General features: G+C 55.9%; 1 protein-coding gene across 9 annotated transcripts; it reads left to right on the forward strand.

Annotated features, from left to right (window-relative positions):
- The first annotated feature begins 2,623 nt into the window (after nucleotides 1-2,623).
- Nucleotides 2,624-22,981, forward strand: LOC105480189 (villin like). 9 transcript variants are annotated; one of them, XM_011738730.3, is made up of 21 exons: nucleotides 6,363-6,537; nucleotides 8,192-8,308; nucleotides 8,740-9,432; nucleotides 9,598-9,672; nucleotides 9,963-10,168; nucleotides 11,444-11,552; nucleotides 12,817-12,927; nucleotides 13,224-13,423; nucleotides 13,825-13,903; nucleotides 14,001-14,099; nucleotides 14,642-14,780; nucleotides 15,162-15,262; nucleotides 17,253-17,390; nucleotides 17,499-17,657; nucleotides 18,192-18,371; nucleotides 18,962-19,107; nucleotides 20,043-20,187; nucleotides 21,575-21,757; nucleotides 21,964-22,035; nucleotides 22,232-22,483; nucleotides 22,736-22,981. In XM_011738730.3, exons 3-21 carry the CDS (start codon nucleotides 9,373-9,375, stop codon nucleotides 22,847-22,849), a joined length of 2,568 nt encoding a protein of 855 aa, XP_011737032.2. In that variant the 5' UTR covers nucleotides 6,363-6,537; nucleotides 8,192-8,308; nucleotides 8,740-9,372; the 3' UTR covers nucleotides 22,850-22,981. The 9 variants fall into 9 exon arrangements, 8 of the variants coding, with proteins under 8 accessions (XP_011737040.2, XP_011737038.2, XP_011737032.2 ...); XM_011738738.3 differs by lacking the exons at nucleotides 6,363-6,537; nucleotides 8,192-8,308 and adding an exon at nucleotides 2,624-2,646 and having other exon boundaries at nucleotides 9,287-9,432; XM_011738736.3 differs by lacking the exons at nucleotides 6,363-6,537; nucleotides 8,192-8,308 and adding an exon at nucleotides 3,335-3,689 and having other exon boundaries at nucleotides 9,287-9,432.
- The last annotated feature ends 267 nt before the right edge of the window (nucleotides 22,982-23,248 follow it).

Raw genomic sequence — 23,248 nt, forward strand, 5'->3', positions numbered from 1 at the left:
GCCGGGCGCGGTGGCAGGCGCCTGTAGTCCCAGCTACTCAGGAGGCTGAGGCAGGAGAATGGCGGGAACCCGGGAGGCGGAGCTTGCAGTGAGCCGAGATCGCGCCACTGCACTCCAGCCTGGGCAACAGCGTGAGACTCCGTCTCAAAAAAAAAAAAAAAAAAAGAAAAGAAAAGAGCCACAGGCATTATATGTGGTGCCTAAACCCATCCCCATCCCCATCCCCATGGGCACAGTGACTGAGATGATTGCCAGATGAAGCACGGCAAGGAGTCGGAAGAGGAGTCAGGATGTCCCAGGCAGTTTCTTGCAGTGAGACATTCTGTCGCCAGTGTCCTGAACCCAGTCCCTCTGTACATGCAGGTGAGAGAGGCAGTGAGTCCTCCTCTGCTAGGGACTCCTGGCAGGGTCTTGGACATGGCTTCGCCACTCTCAGGACTCTTTCTGTTCATAATGATATCTGATTCAGATAGCACCAGTGTCAATTTCATAAGGTAGGTCTTATCCCCATTTTGTGGATGAGAAAACAGGCCAGTGAGACAAAGCTCTGCAGTTTGCTCTGTCACAAGATATAGGATTCTACCAGGCACATATATTCATCCCAAATAACTCAGGACACAGTATGTGTATCAGCCCAGGAGACCTAATATTTACCCAGAGACAAAACCCCAAATACCCCACAGCTAAGCCTGTGCCGTGCCTCTAGGTTCCTTGTCATCACAGTGGAGCAGCTAGCCAGCCAGAGAGAAGTCACCACAGCTTCCTCCCCTGGTTCCAGACTCCTAGGCTGTGTCCTTCATTCTGCTCCCCAGCCCTCTCTGTCCCTCTCACTTTCTCTGGCATCAACCCTGTACCCCACTGCTTCACACCTTTGCAAATAGGCAAACAGATAAAAGGCTGAGAATTGTGGCAGTGTCTGAGGCTGAGGTATCCTCATGAGTGTCCACTGATCCCTGAAATAGGTGGGAAGGACACACGGGGCGTCAAGAGGGCACTTATTTGGGGACTTAGACATGCTGAGATATGTCTTCCGTGTTTTCTAGTTTGAGCACATGTCATCTGTGTGTATTACACGACCAAGGAATGGGCAGGAAGCTCAGGAGGGTGGGAAGGAGTGGCTGGGAAAAGCCAGCCTGGGAACAGTGGCACATCAGCTGATGAACATTCTGTGGAGCTTATGGATGAGTGCATTGAGGGCTTGTGGCCGAGTTGTGGGGTAACCTGAATGCTTGCACGATAAATCTGTGCCAGGGTTGGCCATGGGTCAGCAGGCTGTTCAAGGCCCAGAGCCACCAACTGGCATGGCCACCAGCCTGACCTCTGAGAACAGAGGCCATCGGGAGGAGGACATGGCCCCAGAGCTTTCCGTCCCAAGCCTCCATTACAGCTCCCTCTCCTGGCGCAGTGATTCTCAGCTCTGGCTGCAGCTGTACACTAGAATTACATGAGGGGTCTCAAACACACATCCCTCAAGTCCACCCCAGACCATTTCCAATCTCTGCAGATGGGGACCTGCACCATGTTTTTAAGTGCCAAGAAGACTGGAAAGGGCAGCCAGGGCTGAGACCCCCTGCTCTGACTGGCTACAGAGGAAAGGCAAGTCCTCCAAAACTGTTCCAGGCCTGATGCCCAGGTGTGGCAAAGGAGCCGTGGCCAGAGCTTTGCAGAAAATGACACATTGCTTTGCCTGAAAGATCAGCCATATACATGTTCATTGCCAAAAACTTGGAAAATCCAGAAAAGTAGAGAGAAAAGCCCACCTGGGCACTGGGAGCCTTTCCCAAGGCAGGAGTGAGGAGGGAGGCCTGATAAGACCCCTGCCTGGCTGACAGCACCTGCTTTCACACAGGTGGGGAGCAGAGTGGAGCCCCCCACTGCACATTGGAAGGGTCACACTGCCACTAGGCACGGACCCCAGCCTTGCACCACCCCTCCAACACGCCAGGGGCTTTCCTGACCCAAGCTGGGTCCTAATGGGTGGGTGTGCTGCTGAGCAGGACCACAGTGGGCAAGGCAGTGACACCTGTTTGTAGGGGTCCAGGGTTGGTGTTTGGTCTGTCCTCTCACCCAGCAGTTCCTGTGGTGTCCTTGGGAGGAGTCACTTCCAGCCTATGCAAGCCCCGGTGACCATTGCCACAGCTCCTTCCACATCCTGCAGCCCAGGGCGGGACCACCAGATGTGGGGACACACGCCGGCCCATGGCTGCTCCCCTCCAGCATGAGGAGCCAGGGCATCTCCAGCAGTGGGCTCCAGTCCTCACTTCCCTGTCTGCCCTCAGGGAGGGACGCTCCTTACAGAGCCCGGACTCCACAGAGGCAACATTCTGCACCTGTCTGGGAGAGACTGGAGAAGGCCTGGGGGATGAAGCCTGGGAGAGGATGCCTGAGCCCAGGGAAACCGGGGCGGAGCCTGGACTTAGCTTGGGGCCACTCCTTCACCTGGGTCAATATTGACATGGAGTGGGCTGGGCCTTGGAGACAAGCCAGGCAGGAACAAAGTAGGCCCCAAGCCCTGGAAACTTGCTGAGTGAGGAGGTGGTAGATTAAGGGGGGCTGGGGCAGGAAGAGGGCAGGGCTTTGCTAGCAAGGCAAACTCTGCTCAGGGCCCTTTTGACTCCTGGCAGGCCCCCTTGAAGAGGGGCGGAGGTAGGGATGGGGGTGAGGTGGTGGGACCCCTTTCCTGCTAGGGGGAGGAGGGAGGGAAAGGCTAGGCATCCCACCCTCCCATTCTTGTAGCACCCGGCTGCCTGTGAGCCTGCCCTGGGCCTCAGTTTCCCCTCTGTGTGCCTGGGGTGTGACAGCCATGAGCCGGAGGCTGCCCAGGCCAGACTCAAGGCAGTGCTGCTCATCGTGGCCTGAGGCCAGGTTCTAAGGCCAGACTGCCATCTCTCCTGGGCCTGGGATCACAGGTTACAGAGTAGGTGGTTCTGGACAGGGCAGTTCTGCCCAGGTGACATCTTCTGGTTTGCAGACACTGAGACAATTCTGAGGGGTGAGGCCTTGGAGAAGTTCTCGTGCCCCCCACTAAGCTGCTGACACTGGATTGTGCCAGCTGGGGTATCTAGCCCACAACCAAAGTGAAGAGGAGTCACCCCCTCAGCTTCTCAGAGGAGGAGGACTGAGCCCAGTAAAGGATCCAGACACACACACACACATACACACACACACACACACACACACACACACACTGGGTCAGGCGCAGGCCACAGAAACATGTCAGCAAACATTTTATTAAGCAACTGCAGTGTGCCGGGCACCATTCTACACACAGGTGGACATGAGCAAGGCCCCACCCACAGTGACTCACAGTCCAGCTGGGACACAGACACTAACCAAAGATCCCACTTAGCAAGGAGACCAGCTTCTTGGAGTACCATGATGAGGAAAGTGGTGATGTCTGAGGAGGGAGACTGCTGTGGCTAAGAAGGGGAGGAAGGGCCCTCTGCAGGGCTGCCATTTTGGCTGGGGCCTAAATGCAGTAAAGGAGCAGCTACGGGAAGATACAGAGTGGGGCTTCCAGGCACAGAAGACTGCAGTGCAAAGGTCTGCAGACAACGACCTGGGCGTCTTCAAGGGACACAAGGAATCATATTGCCAGAACGCAGTGAGCCATGCAAAGAGCGATGGGAGAGGCAGCTGGGAACGGCCATTGAGAATTTCATCCCAGTTTTAGTGGAAGCCACTGGAAGGTTTGGAGAGGGGGATGGTGTGAGTGGGTTTATGGTTAAATTCTGAGGTTAAATTTTCCCTCTAGTTAGTGAAAATCATAGACAGAAAATAGAATGGTGGTTGCAAGGGGCTGGGGGCAATGGGGAGTCTGTGTTTAATGAGTGCAGGGTTTCAGTTTTGTAAGATGAAAGAATTCTGGAAATAGTGGCAGCGGTTGCACAACAATATGAGTGTCCTTAACACCACAGAACCATATACTTAAAAGTGGATACACGTCGGGTGTTGTGGCTCATGCCTGTAATCTCAACACTTTGGGAGGCTGAGGCGGGTGGATCACTGGAGGTCAGGAGTTCACCACCAGCCTGACCAACATAGTGAAACCCCCGTCTCTACTAAAAATACCAAATTAGCTGGATGTGGTGGTACATACCTGTAATCCCAACTTCTCAGGGGGCTGAGGCAGGAGAATCACTTGAACCCAGGAGGCGGAGGCTGCAGTGAGCCAAGATTGCGCCATTGCACTCCAGCCTGGGCAACAAAAGCAAAACTCCATCTCAAATAAATAAATAAAAGGGGATGCAATGGTAAATTTTAAGTATATCTTACTACAATTTTTTTTTTTTTTTTTTTTTTTTTTTTTTTTTTGAGACGGAGTCTCGCTCTGCCGCCCAGGCTGGAGTGCAGTGGCCGGATCTCAGCTCACTGCAAGCTCCGCCTCCCGGGTTTACGCCATTCTCCTGCCTCAGCCTCCCGAGTAGCTGGGACTACAGGCACCCGCCACCTCGCCCGGCTAGTTTTTTGTATTTTTTAGTACAGACGGGTTTCACTGTGTTAGCCAGGATGGTCTCGATCTCCTGACCTCGTGATCCGCCCGTCTCGGCCTCCCAAAGTGCTGGGATTACAGGCTAGAGCCACCGCGCCCGGTCACTACAATTTTTTACATCTTATGAAAAAAAGATTTTTTATATTTTACCACAGTGTTTTAAATCTTAGGAAAAAAGATCCCTCTGGATACTGTGGGAGGATGGCCGCAGTGGCCAGGCAGACCCAGAGACACAGAGGGAGGCTGGCTCCGGAGCACACAGGAGGCATGAGAGGGAGGGCCAGGGCCAGGATTCACCATGAACCAGCCGCAGACTGGCCAGTGGCTTAGGGGAGACAGAAACCAAGGCAACTGCAGGTCTGGGGCCTAAGCACCCACTGGATGTTCACGCTGAACATGTTCCTGGGGCTCTGAAAGGGTAGATCTGGGACGGGCCTGAGGCAATGTTAAGTGTGAGGCCAAACGTGCCGGGAGAGATGTGACCAGATGGAAGATGGAGACTTAGGCTGGGGCAAGGTTCAGGGGAGTTGGGTCAGGGAAACGCTTGCGTTTCCATGGTATTTGCATCCTTCAGACTGGTACTGGGAAGGTAACTAGAAAACAAACAGGAGTAAAGGCCCGAGCTCTGCACCTGCTGCCATTTAGAGGCCTGAGGGAGATGGGTGGAGTGAGAGGGAAGGAACAATGGTGACTGAACCGACTGCCGACTGCCGCTTGGATGAGAGTGGGCATTGGTGACTTAGGAAAGAGCCATTACCAGGGAATTCAAGAACCAAGACCAACAGAATGGGTGGGCTGAGGGGAGATGGGGGAAGAGTCAGTGGGAAGAAGTGAGGACACAGAGTCTTCCTGGGCACAGGGACAAAAGGAGACAGGGAAAAGGGTACGCACAGCTGCAGCAGATACACTGCCACTGTCACAGACAGGGTCCCTGTCCAAAGTGGGGATTGGACAGGCATGCCAGGACACAGGCACACACATGAGGTCAGACAGGCAATGGCACACATGGGGACAGACCATCCCTTCACACAGGCATCCCTTCACACACAGGGACCGTGCATCATGTCTATTAAACACAGTCACACACTAGCTGTAGGTCCTGCTGGGCACAGACTGCCCCCGAGTCCCCAAGTCCCCAGACCCCTGTGACAGAGACCTTTGTGGGGTGAAGACTGAGCACAGGGAGAGGGTCTTGGGCAGTGGGCAGTGGTGGGCAGGCTTTAGCAGCGTGGCTTTGATGGGACGGCCCATGCTGGCTGGGCCTTGGCTGGGACTGAGGCCTGTGCCCTAAGCTGCCAAGAGGAGGTTGTGCCCCTGGAGTTTCTGGAAGGCTCTGTTTGCAGCCCCTCCACCCCGCAGTGAGAGAGAGAGAGAGAGCGGCAGTGGGTGGCAGCTGAGGGGAGGGAAAGCGGTCTTTGCTGCTAGAGCTGGACTGGCCTCTCCCATGATGGGTAGCGGGGTTCCCTGAGGAGGGCTGTGCCAGGCAGTGAGCTCACATTTGGGTAGGGACAGCAGAAATATCTAGAGGGAGCCCTGGCCACCTTCCCCTCCTGAAGTGAGCTGGGTCCCACAGAGCCGGACCCCACAGCCCCCAGCCTCAGTCCTACCTCCTCCTAAAGTTTGCTGGAGTGGCCTGGCCCTCTTGGTGCAGGGGGAGCCCGCCACCCTGGGTGAGGGATCAGGGGCCCATCTAGTACTCCAGAGAAGGAAATTCCAGTATCTTCCACACCTCACCACTTAGCCCAGTCCAGGCCTCCATCCCCTGCTCTCTCTGGCCACTGGTACCCAGGCAGTGAGACCTGGGAGACAGCCATAGCCCTGGAGAGGGCGCTGGCCCCCAGATGGCTTGCTCAATATTTGTTGACTGACTGACTAAGTGAATGCCCAGCCCGCTGAGTGCTGTGTGGTGGGGTGTGTCCTGCAGGGCAGGAGCTGGGATTCAGTTACAGTGGCAGGGGCCAGGAGTAGGGAGGCAGAGACTGGCCCTGTGCCAGGCCCAGCACTGCCCACAGGCAAGGTGAAGGCGCAGGAGCAGTTTCCAGCAGGTAGGCCTGGGCAGGGTGTGGGGGGGGGTTCCAGGGAACCAGTGGGGCAGAGAGTGGGCTATTCAAGTCAAGGGCATAGAGCATAGGGTCGCAGGGCTCAGGGCCACAGAGCCTTGGCGGCAGGATTGGGAGGCAGCAGCAGCCCAGCAGGTGAAAACACTGATGGGGCAGGGCCACTGTGGCAGGCAGCCCAAGGGGAAGAAAGTGGCGGATTCTGTAGAAGGGCAGGGAAGTCCATGGCCCACAGACTCAGCGTGCCTGCCTCCAACCCTGGCCCCATCCTTTCCCCTCATTCTAGAGGGCGGCACCACTCCCTGCTCCCTGGAAGTTGGGCAAGGTAATCTCCGGCTCCCTTCAACGGTACCCACAAAGGAAGGAAGGGCTCCTGTAGGGAGAGAAAGAGGCGCTGGAGGAGGGAGAGGGCTAGGAGAGAGGAGGCACCCAGGGACATGAGGGGCAGGGGGAGAGAAGAGGGTGTGTGTGAAGGGGGGAGGGAGTGCCCTGGGAAAGACAGGGGAGCCCAGGAAGAGAAGGGAAGACCTGGGGAGGGAGGGCAGGGAGGGAGACAGGAAGGGGTGTAGGGGAAAACAGGGAACCGGGAAAGGAGGAAGTGCCTGGGAAGGAAAAATGGGAGAAAAAGGGGAAGATCCCAGGGGAGAGGGGAAATCAATGGGGAGAAGGAAGAGCCAGTGGGAGGCAGGGGCACCAGGCGGGGACAGAGGGAAACCTTGGAAAAGGGGAGGCGTGGGGCATAGGGAGAGAAAGGGAAACCAGGGAAGGAACTGGGCATCTGGAAGACAAAGGAGCCCTGAGTGGAGGAAGGGCACCCCCAGGGAAGAGAAGGAGGGGCTTCTAGGAGGAAGGAGAGGAGCAGGGGTAGGAGGGTTCCCACTTGGGAAGGTGGTGAAAGGGAGTTCCCCAGAGGAAAGAGGGCAGGAGGGTTTGGGAGGTTGGAGGGGGCACTGTGAGGAGTTCCCCAGAGGAAAGAGGGCAGGAGGGCTTAGAAGGTTGGAGGCGGCACTGTGGAGAGGTAGGAGGCCCCCGATCTTTGAGCACCCATTCCCCCCTGAAGCCCAGGTGGAAGAGAGTGAACACAGATGCCATGGGAGTGGAACCTCAGCCCTTGGTGGCTGAGGGTTTGGCTCCACAGGCTGGGGCTGGATATCAGACAGGCTCCCGGCCCCCTGGGGGCTACGCTGCCCCTCCCAGTGACACCAGCCGAGTCCCAACTTTCTGGCTGCCAGTTTGACTTTCCTGTCCCCCATGGGCCCTGGTTGCCACTGTTCTGAGGCCATCCAGTAGTCTTTCTGATACTCTGTCACCGAGTTGCACTCTTCCATGAGCTACATACAGCTCACAGTTTTTGTCTGCACCTCTGGTCACTGCCTGCCTGGGCCTCTGGTAATTGTCGCTGGTCACTATCTCTGCCTGTTACTCAGTGTCCTACAGGGCCACCATTGCATGTCAACCTGCTTGCCACCCAACGTCCTCACGTTTTCTGTTGCTTGAGATCACCTTTTCATGGCCACTATGTCTGCCTATCACTCATGTCATTGTCACACCAATAGGCCATCAACTGTGGCAACAGATCCTGGGGCAGTTAGGGTGCGGGACGGCTTCCTTCTCCATTCACTTTCACTCAGTCCCGTCACAGGGCAGCACGCTTCACTCATTCAACAACTACTTACCGAGTACCTGCTGGGGGCCAGGCAGCTGGGATCCCACAGTAAACAAGAGGACAAACCCCTGCCTTCAGGAATCTGATGTTCTGGTGAGGGAGACAACAGCCAACAACCATCCTATGGTTTCCATAGGGTGCGGGAGGAGCTGTGAGCTAAACCCAGCTCTAACCCCCTAGAAGGACCGCCCACTCTGCCCCTGCTGCCCCACAGCCTCCTCTGCTCCCACCACATTTCCTTGGCTACCTGTTGGGTGTTGCCACAGTGTACTGTGAACTCACCAGGGCCAAACCAGGGCCCCTGACAAAGGTGTAAGGAATGTGAGCCACTTTATGCCACCTATTGTACCACGCCTGATTCTGTAACTCTGTCCCCTCGCCTTGTTCTGCCTGGAGCCAAGGGTGTTCCTGCTGTCGATAAGACATAGTGGGGGGGAGGGGGAGGGGGAAGGACTAACACACCAGGGTCACCCTGAGTGAGAGATTTAGAAAGAAGTGACTTTTGGACCAAACTTCACACACAGGTTTCTGAAAGAGTGGTGCAGAGAAGCCTCAGGTAATTGAGTATGAAGTGCCAAGACATAACAAAATCGACAGAAGTGAGGGTCCCTTCCTTCCCCCAGGTACTTCTCATTCCATGTCACTGTCACTCACTGCCCTCTCATTCTCTCCCTCCTCCGCACACGCAGAACCACACAGCACAGACTCAAGCAAGCTAAATCGCTATTTGCAGAGCCTGTGGCTGTTTGCAGAGCCTGTGTTTATACAGAGTTCAGTTCTGTTTCAAGAATTTGTCAACTGAAGCAGGAGCATCACTTGAACCCAGAAGGCGGAGGTTGCAGTGAAGTGTGTTCGAATCATGCACTGCAGGCTAGGTGACGGAGCAAGACCCTGTCTCGAAAAAACTGAAAAAAAAAAAAAATTGTCAAGTGTTTATGCCTAATCTGCCCAACCCACTCATATCAGCTGAGTCTGTCACTTGCTGCAGAATCTGTCAGTCTTCATAGTCTGTGTGCTGACATTTGTGTGTTTACAGAGCCCTGCTAACAAAAGTCATGTTCTATAATGAAGTTGTACAGGTAGCCAGGCGTTGGTCTCCAGCCTGAGAACTCTGGCTCTTGTTCCTTGTGTCATCCCATATTCCTGCCTGGCCTAGGATGGACATCAGCAAGGGCCTCCCAGCCATCCAGGGAGGCCTCCACATATGGATCACTGAGGTGAGAGGCATGACCAGATAGGAGAGTTGGTGACATGGAAGAGCGTGGGGTTTCCCACACCAGGCTTCTCCCACACCCAACTCAGAACGTCCTCCTCCACCCCACCCCAGCGGGTGTCATGGGTAGGGATCTCCCGAGTTGTTACAGGGCACTCTCCTCTCCCAGAACCAGAAGATGGTGCCGGTACCCGAGGGGGCTTACGGGAACTTTTTTGAGGAACACTGCTATGTCATCCTCCACGTGAGTCGCTTGGGGAAGTCTGTCTGAGAGGGGTGACATGGCCCAGCACTGGGGAGACTGTAGCACAGACATCAACTCTGCCCTGGGAAGCGGCAAGTTGAGAGAGCCCCAGAATCACATCCCACAAGGTGGCGGTTACCGCTGAGGCTTCTTAGCCCTTCCCTCCCGCTTCCTGATCTCCGCGGAAGCCCCTGCCTAGCGTCTCCCCATGGCCCTTGGTACATCCTCCCCTTCTCCAGCCGCACCTCCGCCTTCCCCGCAACACATATACACAAACACCCGGACCCTAGGTTCCCCAGAGGCCGAAGGCCACGCAAGGGGCGTCCAGCGACCTGCACTACTGGGTCGGGAAGCAGGCGGGTGCGGAGGCGCAGGGCACTGCGGCAGCCTTCCAGCAGCACCTACAGGAGGAGCTGGGGGGCCAGACCGTGCTGCACCGCGAGGCGCAGGCCCACGAGTCCGACTGCTTCTGCAGCTACTTCCGCCCGGGAATCATGTGAGTGCGGGGGCGGCCGCGGGCAGGACTGAGCCGTGGAGGCGGTGCCTGGGCTGGGGCAGTCTTGGGATGGCCATCGTCCACATCCCTGAATGGGGAAAGCCGGGAGGGGTTAGGTAACACCTTTATTGAGATACAACTCATACACCATACGATTCACCCATTTAAAGTACACATACATGTCAGTGATTTTTAACAGTTGTGTGCAACCATCACCACAATCAATTTTAGAACATTTTCATCACCCTAAAAAGAAGTCCCATACCCCTTTGCGATCACTCCCCATTTCCCTCCAAGACCCCCATCCCCGGCCCTAGGCAACTACTCATCTACTTTGTCTATACATTTGCCTCTTCCGGGCATGTCATAGAAATGGAATCATTCAACAAGTGGTCTTCCCTGACGGACTGTTTTTGCTTAACACACTGTTTTCAAGGTTTATCCATGTTGTAGCATGTGTTATTACTTCTTTTTATTACCAAGTAATATTGCATTTTATGAATATACTACATTTTATTTATCCATTCATCACTTAATGGACATTTGGGTTGTTTCCACTTTTTGGCTGCTATGAATCTGTTTCTATGAACATTTGTATACAAGTATTTGTGTGGACAAATGTTTTCATTTCCTTTGGTATATACCTAGGAGCAGACACCAATGGTGTTTTGAGTTTGCTTTTATATTACTGTGTTGGTGGGAATATGTCTTTCGCTGTAAATTGCTTCACAGGTGTTTTAAATTAACATTTGCAATATATTTGGCAGTATAGGAAATTGCTGCTATTTGATCATTTCCATTTCATACAGTTGAACCTATATATGCATATAGCATATACATGAACACATGCACACAAGCATATGCACAGATGCAGAAACACCACCCCCATGTAAGTCCACCTACAGATGGACATGTGTGAATATCCATGTTCACCTACACACATATATACTGTTGCCCATTTTCATGTACTCACCATCTAGACTTACAGGGATAAGCAAATAGACACTGTGCCCCCAAATGTATGTACATGTACACATATATGCTTGTGTCCACATGATTATGCATGGAAGTGCACTACACATGGAAATGAATGCACACTCATGCCCTATGTGTGCACCCATGTACCTATACATGCATGTGTTCACACAGATTCCCGTGCATGTATGAAGCAGGCACATATGTGCATGTGCTCACATCTGCAATCATTCATGCACATGGCAGACTGTGTTCTCACATACACAGAATGTATATACCCTCCTGCTATTTCCTCCTCAGCTACAGGAAGGGAGGCCTAGCTTCTGACCTCAAGCATGTGGAGACCAACTTTTTCAACATCCAGCGACTGTTGCACATCAAAGGGAGGAAGCACGTGTCTGCCACTGAGGTGAGGCTGCCAGGGGAGCCTCTTGACCTCTGGACTCGGCTCAGACTGGGTGTACTGAGGTATAAGGAAGTTGGAAATTGGCTGGGGCTGTGGGGAACAAGGAGCTGTCAGCATTCTCAGATGGTCTTGAACGAGGAGAATGGAGAGGACACCAAGCTTCTAGCCCCACTTCTGCCTCTACTCCCCGGACCTTATGTTTCTGCAAGTGTCTCATGGACATATTGAGAACCTGGGCACAGCTACTTGGGAGGCTAAGGCAGGAGGATCACCTGAGCCCAGGAGTGATTCATGATGACACCACTGTACTCCAGCAGCTTGGGTGACAGAGAAAGACCCGACCCTGTCTCTAAAATCAAAAAAAGAACTTGGGCAGATGGGGCAGACGATATGGCACCTGTGAATGGTCCTTGTTAGCAACACAGTGAGAGGTGGTGCAAAACTTGGGGAGTGCATAACCTCACACTCTCTCACACACGTTGTCATTGTCACCCATATGCACACACACTGTCTCCCATTGTTATCCCCAGGTGCTCCTCTGGTCCATTTAGTGCCCTTGTGCAAATCAGAACACAGTGTCCCTTTCTTCCATCTGTCAGGAAATTACAGGAAAGTACTGGTTTTGTTAGAACAAAACATTTTGCTGCCATCTGGCCAGAATTTGGTGTAATGAACATTCAAGTGTACAACATCTACAGTGTGAATGGTAACCCTTGAGGTATGCAAGTGAGTCTGCATAGGCAGCCTGTGACACACAGACAATCCCACATAGGCTCAGCATGTCACCCACAGACCCAGTGACCATACATCCCTGGTCATTCAGGGACACCATGAAGGCCTATGTTTCTCCTATTATCCTGGCATAATTATCTAAAGTACTCCCTTTTACTCTCAAAAGTGTGTCCGTTTGGAGACTATCTTCATCCATACATATACACTGTCACCATGAGCACACACACTTCTTCACATGTGATGTACCCACATACATATGTGTGTATATGCACACACACAAAAGATAAACAGATACACCCCACCTGTATACATGTGCACATGTACACATGTACAGCAACAGACATGCACTGAGTGAGAAGTGTCATAAGTCGTGTACACCCTGTGAAATGCAGCATTATCTACAGTCACACATGCCTAGTACACCCAGTTGCATACAGCTTCATGCACACGTGACACATCCCGGCTATGCTCCCCTCTAGCGGATGCTGGTGGTATGACACTCTGTCTCCCTCCCTGCTCCTCCTTGCTCTGGCAGGTGGAGCTCTCCTGGAACAGCTTTAATAAGGGGGACATCTTCCTGCTGGACCTAGGCAAGATGATGATCCAGTGGAATGGGCCCAAGACCAGCATTTCTGAGAAGGCTCGGGTCAGTGTCTGCCCAAGGAACTGGGGAGTATGGGGCTTGGGGGGGAATGGTCCTCCAGGTGCCCATCCTCCAGCCACCCCAAGAGGCGGGCTTGGCTCTCTGCTACAACCCAAGAAACGTCTACAAGTTACAAACTGAGTTCAGACCCTGCACTGTTGGTGTCCCCCTGGATGCCAGGATGAGGGGACACCAGCCCTTCTCCCCACCAGCCTCTGGGAGCTGAGCAGTGACAGGAGAAAGCGGTGCTGTGAGGGGGCACACTGGTGACACCCTGACTGCCAGGTTCTCTCCTGCAGGGGCTGGCCTTGACCTACAGCCTTCGGGACAGGGAACGTGGTGGTCGTGCACAGATTGGTGTAGTGGATGATGAGGCCAAAGCCCCGGACCTCATGCAGATCATGAAAGCTGTGCTGGGCCGCAGGGTGGGCAGCCTGCGTGCCGCCACGCCCAGCAAGGATATCAACCAGCTGCAGAAGGCCAGTGTCCGCCTGTACCAGTAAGTACCCTTGGGGTGGGCAGGGGTGAATGGGACAGTCCAGGATTCCGTGTCCATCACTACTACAATAACATGGCATCTCTAGAAAGCCCTCCAGCAAAGGCTGCTGGGTTTCTGGGACATGGCATAGGGACCGTGGGCCCAGCCTGTACTCTTCCATGGTGTGCGGCTGCCTTGCTGAGAAACCTGTTGTACATACAGGGGGACTGTGGTGCCCTGCTAGGGTCAGGCAGCTGCCTAAAGCTCCACAGCAAGGCTGCGGTCAAGTCAAGACTACAACTCAGGGCTCCAGCCCCCATGCCTTCTGTCTCTGAGGGGCTGGGGTGGGGTCCTAAGAGGGGCTGGAGTGGCTGGGTCAGGGAGGGGCTGGGCTGGTCACTCCTGGGTTCCTGTTCCCCCAGTGTCAATGAGAAGGGCAAAGACTTGGTGGTCGTGGAGTTGGCGACCCCCCCACTGACCCAGGACCTGCTGCAGGAGGAGGTGAGGAAGTCCTGGCCCCAGCTATTCGCATCCTTCCCCGCCCACAACCCCAGCCCAGTCTGGACCACCTACTGACCAGCCCTACCCTTGCTCCCAGGACGTCTACATCCTGGACCAGGGTGGCTTCAAGATCTATGTGTGGCAGGGACGCATGTCTAGCCCCCAGGAGAGACAGGCTGCCTTCAGCCGGGCTGTGGTGAGCCCCCGGGCTCTGTCTGAGAGGAACAGAGCACTGCCCTGCTGTCTGAGTGGGGAGACAGCGCTGCCCCGGGGTCCAAGGGAGGAATCAGCCCTCCCCTGGAGTTTGAGTTGGGAAATCCTATGCTGGAGTCTTAAAGGGGAGGTAGCCCTGCCTTGGGAGCCCTGAGAGTGAAGACCAGGTGGCCACTGAGAAACCATGTATAAAAGGGGCACGTGGCCCTGCCTTCAGGTGTGGGGCCTTACTGACTGGGCGGCCCCGCTTTCTGAGGGTGGGGTTGGGGAGGAGACGGGGCTCTTTCTGGGGTCCATGAGGGTTGACATGGCCTGTCCTGCCCGAGGCCTGGACTAAGGGGACCCTGCCTGCCCTCAGGGACCTCAGAGAAGTTGGTGGTGACAGAGTCAGTCCGTTAATTGGGTCATGAGCTCGGTTAATTAACGCTTCTTGGAGCTCGGCTGTCCCAGAGCTGTAGGTCCCCAGGGGCGGGAGTGGAGCAGTGGACTCTCGGGTCGCAGGACTGACAGTGCCTTCTGCCCCAGGGCTTCATCCAGGCCAAGGGCTACCCGACCTACACCAACGTGGAGGTGGTGAACGACGGCGCCGAGTCGGCCGCGTTCAAGCAGCTCTTCCGGACTTGGTCTGACAAGCGGAGCAGGAACCAGAAGCTCGGCGGGAGGGGTGAGCGGGCGGGGTGAGCGGGCGGGGTGAGCGGGCGGGGCGGGACTGGCGGGGGCGGGGCGGGACTGGCGGGGGCGGGGCGGGACTGGAGGGGGCGGGGCGGGACTGGAGGGGGCGGGGCGGGACTGGAGGGGGCGGGGCCTGGCAGTAACTGGCAACTCGGCGGGATGGGTGAGCGGGCGGGGCGGAGCCGGAGGGGGCGGGGCCTGGTCTGCACGGGGCGGAACAGAACCTTCTCAGGACGAGGAAAGGGGCGTGGGCGGCGGAGGACTGGGCGGGACCTGGAATCTCGGAGGGATGGTTGAGGAGTGGGCGGGGCGGGGATGGTGTGGGAGGGGGTGGGGCCGAGGGCGCCACTGACACCTGCTGCCCCACCTTCAGATAAATTGATTCATGTAAAGCTGGACGTGGGCAAGCTGCACACCCAGCCTGAGTTAGCGGCCCAGCTCAGGATGGTGGACGACAGCTCTGGGAAAGTGGAGGTGAGGGGCACTGGGTTAGCTGGGGGAAGATGGGCACACAGGGGTGAGCTTTGCCTACAGGTAAACGGTATGACTGCTATCTGATGTGACCCAGGTGCATATCCATACACAATCAGGGACACCAAGGGACACGTGTACATTTACACACTCTTCTAACAGGCAGTTCATAAGTTCATAAGTTCATACATAGTCACACCTATCATATACAGCCATAGGCACTCACATAACACAGTAGAGTAACACTTGGACCCTTAAATTCGCCCTGTAGTCACATGTAGGACAAAATCAAACATATGCTTATACAGACACACATACACACATACATAGTCACAGCCAAGTACACAAGTGCAAATATGAAGCTGCAAAAACTCTGCATCAGACATGACCACAGTCACACACAACCATCAATCCACAGAGACACACCAACACAGACACACGATCACACATAATCATAGCCCCACACACTCAACCCCAGCTCATAGCCATACACTGTCAACCACTCATCTGGTCTCAGTCCAGTGTCCTGCAAGACACAGGGGTTGAGGGCCACTTCCAGGCTGTGTATAGTGTGGGGTTGTATCTTGACTTACTGGCTGACCCCCTAGGCAGAGCCCTGAATTTTTTAGGCCCTAGTTTTTAAATAAAATGGAGTCAGAACTGTGGTCCCATCTGGCTGATGTGGGGATCCTGTGGAACTGTGGGAACGGAACTGCTGGGCCTATGCAAGGGGTCCTAGTTCTCGAGGTAGGTGGAGGTCAGAGAAAACCAAGATTTCTTCTTCCTTTGCCCTAATATGGATGGACAGAAGTGATGAGTGGAAAGAGACTGAGAGAAGAGAAGATGGGGCAAGGAGGAAGAAAGGGGAGACAGGGAAAGAGGAAGACAGGGAAGGAGCGCAATGAGAGACAGAGAAAAAAAGACTGGGAAGGACAGGGGATGAGGAGGAGACAGAGGGAAGGGAGGAGGACGTGGGATGGAGGAAGAGCAGGGAGAGATGGGGTACAGGGAGAAGAGAAGGGGGGTCAGGAATAGATGGGATACACAGAGAGAGACAGAGAGCCAGATAGTGGGAGCGGGAGACAGGAAAGCAGAGGGAAAGGCGAGGGACGGAGGGAAAGAGAGCTCCGGAATTCAGGCGCCAAGCACAAAGTCAGGGAGGGGATCCCTCCTGGCAGACAGTGGACAGGCAGGCAGAGAGAGGGCCTGAGCCAGGGGTCCTGGCTGCCCGGTAAGTGCCAAGTGGCCTGTGGTCAGGTCAGCCCCTTTTGTAAAAGACAGGGCTCTGGCTGCTCTGGGCTGGAGGTCAGCTTCCCAGGGACAACTGTCAGGGTCAGTGTGGGAAAGGACACCCAGGCCTTGTCTCCTGCCATGCAGAGGTGAGGTAAGGGAGGTGTCATCGTCCCCAATATACAGGTGGGAAAGGCCTGAAGCTTAGAACGATGTCACTGCTAACACAGGGCCTATCTGAGATTTGACCAGAGTCTGCCTGGCTCCAGGCTCTGCCACCCACAGGAAGAAGAAACTACACTAACAGATGTGAGACAGTGTTTGCCCTTCAGTCTTTGAACAGGCTTTGTGTTTTCTAAATGACACTTGAAAAAAGAGAATTCATTCAAGAGCTCCAAGGCTTCCCTTTCCGCCTGGCTTCTGTTGCCCTGGCCTGAGCAGCAAGCAGCTGGGAGGGGACCGAACTGCCCCTAACCAGGGCTGTGGCTGGTGGGGTTGGGACTAGGGCTGGGCACGTAGCTGGGATTGGGTCCATCTCCCAAGTGTGGTGGGTTTCAGAGGTCCGTGAGGAAAGGGTCGCCTGCAGATCCTTGTTCAAGCCCAGCACAAAGCCCGGAATGGGCCTGGAGCTGAGGGTGGGCCCCTGGCCTTCGTGGATGAGGAAGGCCTCGGAGGCTGGGGAGAGCTTTCCAGTTGGGTGCAGGATGGGTGGGCTGGTTCAGGAAGAGCAGCCATCTGTGCCCATCGGTCCCTTATTCCCCAGGTGTGGTGCATGGAGGACTTACACAGGCAGCCCGTGGACCCCAAGCGTCATGGACAGTTGTATGCAGGCAACTGCTACCTTGTGCTCTACACGTACCAGAGGCTGGGCCGTGTCCAGTACATCCTGTACCTATGGCAGGTGAGCCAGCCTGAGGGAGGCAGCACTCACCTTAAAGCCCAAGGGCTGGGCTCTGGGAGTGAGATGTGAGAGCTGGGCCAGGCCCTCACTCACTGCCCCTACCTGCAGGGCCGCCAGGCCACTGCAGATGAGATCAAGGCCCTGAACAGTAATGCTGAGGAGCTGGACGTCATGTATGGTGGCGCCCTAGTGCAGGAGCATGTGACCATGGGCAGCGAGCCCCCCCACTTCCTTGCCATCTTCCAGGGCCAGCTGGTGATCTTCCAGGTAGGTCTCACCTTGCCCCTCTGGCCACAGCCTGCCCAGTTCTGCGTGGGCCATGGCCCCCGCACACACTTCTAAGCACTTTCTCTTTGGGCCTGGGGCCTGCTTCTCATCCCCTAGTTTCCCAGAGCTTGTCTAAGTCCCAGGAGCTCCAAGGTTGGCCCCTGCCTGACTTACCCTCCCCAGTCCCAGAGCCAGATGAGGAATTTGAGTTGAAAGGGAGCCAGAGGCTTGCCTGGGGCCACACACTGGCAAACCTGGTCCCCACTTTCCACCTCCAAGGCCTGAGCACCCATGCCCCTACCACTCAGAGATGGGGGGGAAGGTTCATTTAGAAAGGGTCTGTCCCTATCCCAGACTGATGGCATTCCTGCACTCCACGCTTAGAGCGTCCTATACTCCTCATGTGAAATCACCAGTGAGGGCCGTGGTAGTTTCAAGCAAGGGTCCCTGAGCTCTGAGGTAATATGTCCCACACTGGGACAGGAAGGCGCCCCCGGGAGCCCTTGCCCAGCCTGAGGCCTTGTTCTCCTGTAGGAGAGAGCTGGGCACCATGGAAAGGGGCAGTCAGCGTCCACCACGAGGCTTTTCCATGTGCAAGGCACTGACAGCCAAAACACCAAGACCATGGAGGTGCCAGCCCGTGCCTCGTCCCTCAACTCCAATGACATCTTCTTGCTGGTCACAGCCAGCGTCTGCTACCTCTGGTTTGGGAAGGTACCCACAGCACTGACCACTTGACTCATGCCCAGAGGTAGTGGTGCCAGGCTGGGGGTGGGTCCTCTCCATAGGGGATGCAGACTTTGAGTCCAGCCTCAGATAGGCTGATGGGGGGAATGGGGAGGGGAAGAAGCCACAGTGTCCCCTCTGGAACTTGGGGAAAGTTACAAAGTTACAGGTGGACCTGAGAGTCTACAGGTCAGAGCCAGGCCCAGGCCGCCGCCTCCTTACTGCCTGGAGCACAGGGCATGTCCCTTCCCAGGTCTCTTGGGAAAAGGAGGGGCCTATGCCAGTTTGCTGGAGTTTTCTCTAATTTTCAGCATAAACTATGACTGACCCTCTAAGCCTGGGAGCCTCCCATCCCCTGCTCTGGACCTTGTGAGGGTCCCAGACCCTGTGATCCAGATCATCTGGGGACACAGGCCTGGAGGGTGAGGAAGATGCCTTGTTCACCGGTGCCCTGCCATCAGCTTAGGCCTCCTGTGACCTGGGCCCAGCCCCACCCCATACACCCCGTGAATGGCATATGGGCCTGGAGGTGAAGGCCCTTCCTCGTACAGGGCCTGAGCCAACTCTTTGCCTGCTAGGGGTGTAATGGTGATCAACGTGAGATGGCACGGGTGGTGGTCACTGTCATTTCCAAGAAGAATGAGGAAACAGTGCTGGAGGGTCAGGAGCCTCCCCACTTCTGGGAGGCCCTGGGAGGCCGGGCCCCCTACCCCAGCAAGAAAAGGTAACAGGGTTGGGAGGAGAGTGTTCTTACGCAGAGGAGGAATTGAGGCCCAGAGAGGAGGGTGGGTGACTGGGGTTCACACAGAGAGCTGGAGAGACAAGACTAGAACTGGGGACTCTCAGCTTCCCACTCACAGAGACTCCCAGGAGCACAGCCCGCCCTTCACTCCCAAGCCTGGGTAACTTGGGTCTCGAAGATGCTGGGGAGGGTGGGGGCAGTGGCGCTCTCTGCTGGCAGAATCCCCTCCCTGCATTGTCCTGGTCCTGGGCCAGGGGACAAAGCACCCTACAGTCCTCAGGGGTCACAGTGCCCAGTGTGTGTGTAGAAAGTGTCATATGATGTATCGGTGTACAGTGCGTGTGGATGTGCAAGAACAGGTGTATTCTGGGTGTTGTGTGTGTGGTGTATAAATGGACAGGGTTTGTGTGGCAGGTAGGAGTGAGGCCTCAAGGGGAGGAGGGAGCTGAATCCTGCTTACTCTTGGTCTGCCTGTGGGGCTTGGTTTATGTGCTGCACTCCCCGCAATTCTCCTGAGCTCAGTACTCCCGCCTCCTTCTCCCAGCCTGGCTTCCCCTCCTTCCACTTTGGGCTGGAGACCTACTCTCTGCCAGGGGTGGGCTGAGGAGCTCCTCCCATCCCAGGGAGGGCGAGACTCCAGCTCAGGCCCTCCCCTTGCCCTGCAGCCCTCTCCTAGGGGAATTCATGGGACACCTTGCATCACAGCTGGGTGGGGCGAGAGCTTTCTCCATGAGCAGAGAGGGATCCTGCACCCAGAGCAGAGCAGAGTGCTCAGGGAGCGGATGATGGGGCTCAGAGGAGGGCCCAGGGCTCCCACTCCTGAGAAGTGGCTTCCCAGCCCCTGGGATGGGGCACTTGCGCCATGGGCTGGGGTGCCTCTCTGCGTGGCTCACAACCTTGCTGTCCGTGCTGGCCAGGCTCCCTGAGGAGGTCCCCAGATTCCAGCCACGACTGTTTGAGTGCTCCAGCCAGATGGGCTGCCTGGTCCTGGCAGAAGTGGTGTTCTTCAGCCAGGAGGACCTGGACAAGTATGACATCATGTTACTGGACACCTGGCAGGAGGTAAAGTGGCCACCCCTGCCTGGTGGGGCTGTGAACGGGAATGTGTCTGTTTGTGTAACTGGGTGTGTGTGTATCTAGCCATCTGACTCTGTACATAGGGTTGTGGGTGAGTCTGCGTGACCTTGTCACTGAGCAACTGCATTGTGGTGCATATGAGACGATGGATGAGTGTGTGTCACCAGGTGGCAGCACTGAGACTCTGGGAGACTAGGAGTGTGTTGGAACTCAGGGGTAACTGAGACCATGTTTGCAGTTGTGTGCAGCTCTGTGTGCCTTATGATACTGTGTGTGGCTCCAGCGACAGTACCTGCGGCCGAGCATGTGTCAGTGCTGCATGAGTGACTGTGAGTGGAACACCCAGTCGCATCATTCATGTGTGTGGCTTGGTGTGAGCGTTTGCCTTCGTGCACCTGTGTGTGACACTTTGTTAGTGACTGTGAGGTCACATGATGCTAGAACTGACCAGACCAGTGGCAACTGGTGAAAATGCGTCTGTGAGAGAGACTGTGACTGGCTGTGGGCGAGTGATGGATGGGTGTGTTTGTGGGTCTGTGTTTCTGTGCACAGTGGTGTAACTGGCTGGGTGTGCGTGGCTGTGTAAACAAGTGCTGTTGTGTTTACGTGCAGCTGTGTCTGACAACAGTGGATGACTGTGTGGCTATGGTTTGCTGTCTGGCTGTGAGGCGATGGATGACTGTATGACTGTGTAAGCTGCCATAATGTGTGTTCTCTGTGTCTCTGTGGGGCCATGTCTGCAGCACTGTTTGAATTGGTGATGAAGCTGTGTGCTCCCATCTCACTCAGAACAAACCCAGAGCTCTTACCACAGCCCTACGTGACCTGGCCAGCCCCAACTCTTTGACCCAATTTCCCCCCGCACCCCTCCACTGCTTCTGCTGCAGCCACAATGGCCTCCTTGTGTTCCCTGAACATGCTGGGCACACGGCCACCTCGGGGCTTTTACACTGGTTGTTTTTTCTGGTTAGGACACTTTTCCTCCAGACATACATGTGACTTGCTCTCTCATGAAAGCTCTATAAGAGCAGGGATTTTTGTCCATTTTCTTTCATTGTTGACTCCCCAGAGCCTAGACCAATGCCCGGCACACAGTAGGTGCTCAGTAAGTGTTTGTGGATTGATCTCCAGGTAAACCATGCAAGAAAAAAAAGACGTGTGGGTTGAATATGTGTGCATGCATGTATTCCTGTGATCTTCTCGTGTGTTCACGGGTGTGTGGGTATGGCCGCTTGCTGGATGTGTCTGCCTGGCCAGGGATCTGTATGTGGGGTCCTGTCTGGGACAACTGATGGACAGGGAGTAGACAGGAAGGGGTCCGCTCTGGGCAGCCCTTCCACCTGCCGAAGGCCAGGCCCCCTCTGTGGCCCAGATCTTCCTGTGGCTTGGGGAAGCTGCAAGTGAGTGGAAGGAGGCAGTGGCCTGGGGCCAGGAGTACCTGAAGACCCACCCAGCAGGGAGGAGCCCGGCCACACCCATCGTGCTGGTCAAGCAGGGCCATGAGCCTCCCACCTTCACTGGATGGTTCTTCACTTGGGACCCCTACAAGTGGACCGTGAGTGAGGCCTGAAACCCCCAGCCCCACCCTAATTTGGGGGGAGAGGAGCCTGACCTGGGCCAATGGAATGAGGAGGCATTGCCCTGGCTGGGGATTGCCAGTGTGTGCATGAGACCTGGTCTTGTCCTCAGGCCCCTCCTGACTCCCACCGGTGCCCCTTCCTCCTGCCCTGGCCCTGATACTTGCCCCTATTCTTGCTCCAGAGCCACCTGTCCGACACGGAAGTGGTGGAGGGCAGCCCGGCAGCAGCATCAACCATCTCTGAGGTAACAGCAGTGAGTCCTGGGGCCCCTAGCCTTCCCCACAGTGACCTGGGCTCTGACCGCATGGTCCTGATGGGCAGAGGAAGTGCCAGGCCCTGGTAGATGGGAGGGGCTGCAGTTGGAGGCAAGAGGCCTGTGGGTTCAGTGAAGCCTCCCTGTGGGCTACCGATTCCCCATCTTCCCCAGCCTGAGGCTCCTCTCTGGACAGGAAGTCAACAACTTCCGGCTATCCAGATGGCCGGGCAATGGCAAGGCAGGTGCCGTGGCCCTGCAGGCCCTCAAGGGCTCCCAGGACAGCTCAGAGAATGAGCTGATGCAGGGCCCCAAATCGGGTGGCACCAGAACCAGCAGCTCTGTCAGCAGCACCAGCGCCACAATCAACGGGGGCCTGCGCCGGGAACAACTGATGCACCAGGCCGCTGAGGACCTGCCAGAGGGCGTGGACCCTGCCCGCAGGGAGGTGGGCGCCCAAGACCCCCGCCACTCACTGCCCCAGCACCAGTGCATCTGACACTGAGCTGGAGGAGCCCGAGGCAGGATCCACTGGTGGCGTGCAGTGGGCAGCTGCCCCGGGAGATGTGTCTTCTAGTTGGGGTGGTGGGCAGACAGATGTCTGGGAGTCCTAAGCCCTGGATGACGCTCCTGAGTGGGGCAGGATTCTGGGCTCAGATGACACCCTCCCCTGTACCTCCCCCCTCTCTCCCCTGCCCAGTTCTATCTCTCAGACTCTGACTTCCAAGATATCTTTGGGAAATCCAAGGAGGAATTCTACAGCATGGCCACGTGGAGGCAGCAGCAGGAGAAAAAGCAGCTGGGCTTCTTCTGACCCCAAGCCCTCTCGACTGCCCCTACCCCCCCCCACCCCAACATACCTACAATGCTGGGGTGGCCCTGCTTCCACTCCCCTCAGAGGCTTCTGGTCATCCTCTGCTTGTCAGTAAAAGCAGGCAGTCCATACAAGGTGTGGTATGCATGCTTTCAAGCCCGGGCCACTCAGCAGGTCCACCTCTCAGAGGAAGGGGCCTCCGGGGCTGGCGAGTGTGAGCTCTCAGTGCCACCCCACAGAGGGGTTTATTTCTCATTGGTCTCTGCAGATACCCCCTGCCCTACTCAACTGTGTGCAAGGAAGGTAGAGAGTGAGGTGCTGTGGCTCCAGCACTCTAGGACATGGGGACACACACACACACACACACACACACACACACACACACACACACGCTTCACA

The sequence above is a fragment of the Macaca nemestrina genome, chromosome 2 (genome assembly GCF_043159975.1).
Source record: "Macaca nemestrina isolate mMacNem1 chromosome 2, mMacNem.hap1, whole genome shotgun sequence".
NCBI lineage: Eukaryota > Metazoa > Chordata > Mammalia > Primates > Cercopithecidae > Macaca > Macaca nemestrina.

Excerpts from the sequence above, each read along its gene's own strand:
- LOC105480189 (XM_011738738.3), top strand. The coding sequence starts at position 9,373 with ATGGACATCAGCAAGGGCCTCCCAGCCATCCAGGGAGGCCTCCACATA. Across the intron at positions 10,169-11,443 it reads TACTTCCGCCCGGGAATCAT|CTACAGGAAGGGAGGCCTAG; the intron begins GTGAGTGCGGGG and ends TTTCCTCCTCAG. Across the intron at positions 20,188-21,574 it reads TACTGGACACCTGGCAGGAG|ATCTTCCTGTGGCTTGGGGA; the intron begins GTAAAGTGGCCA and ends TCTGTGGCCCAG.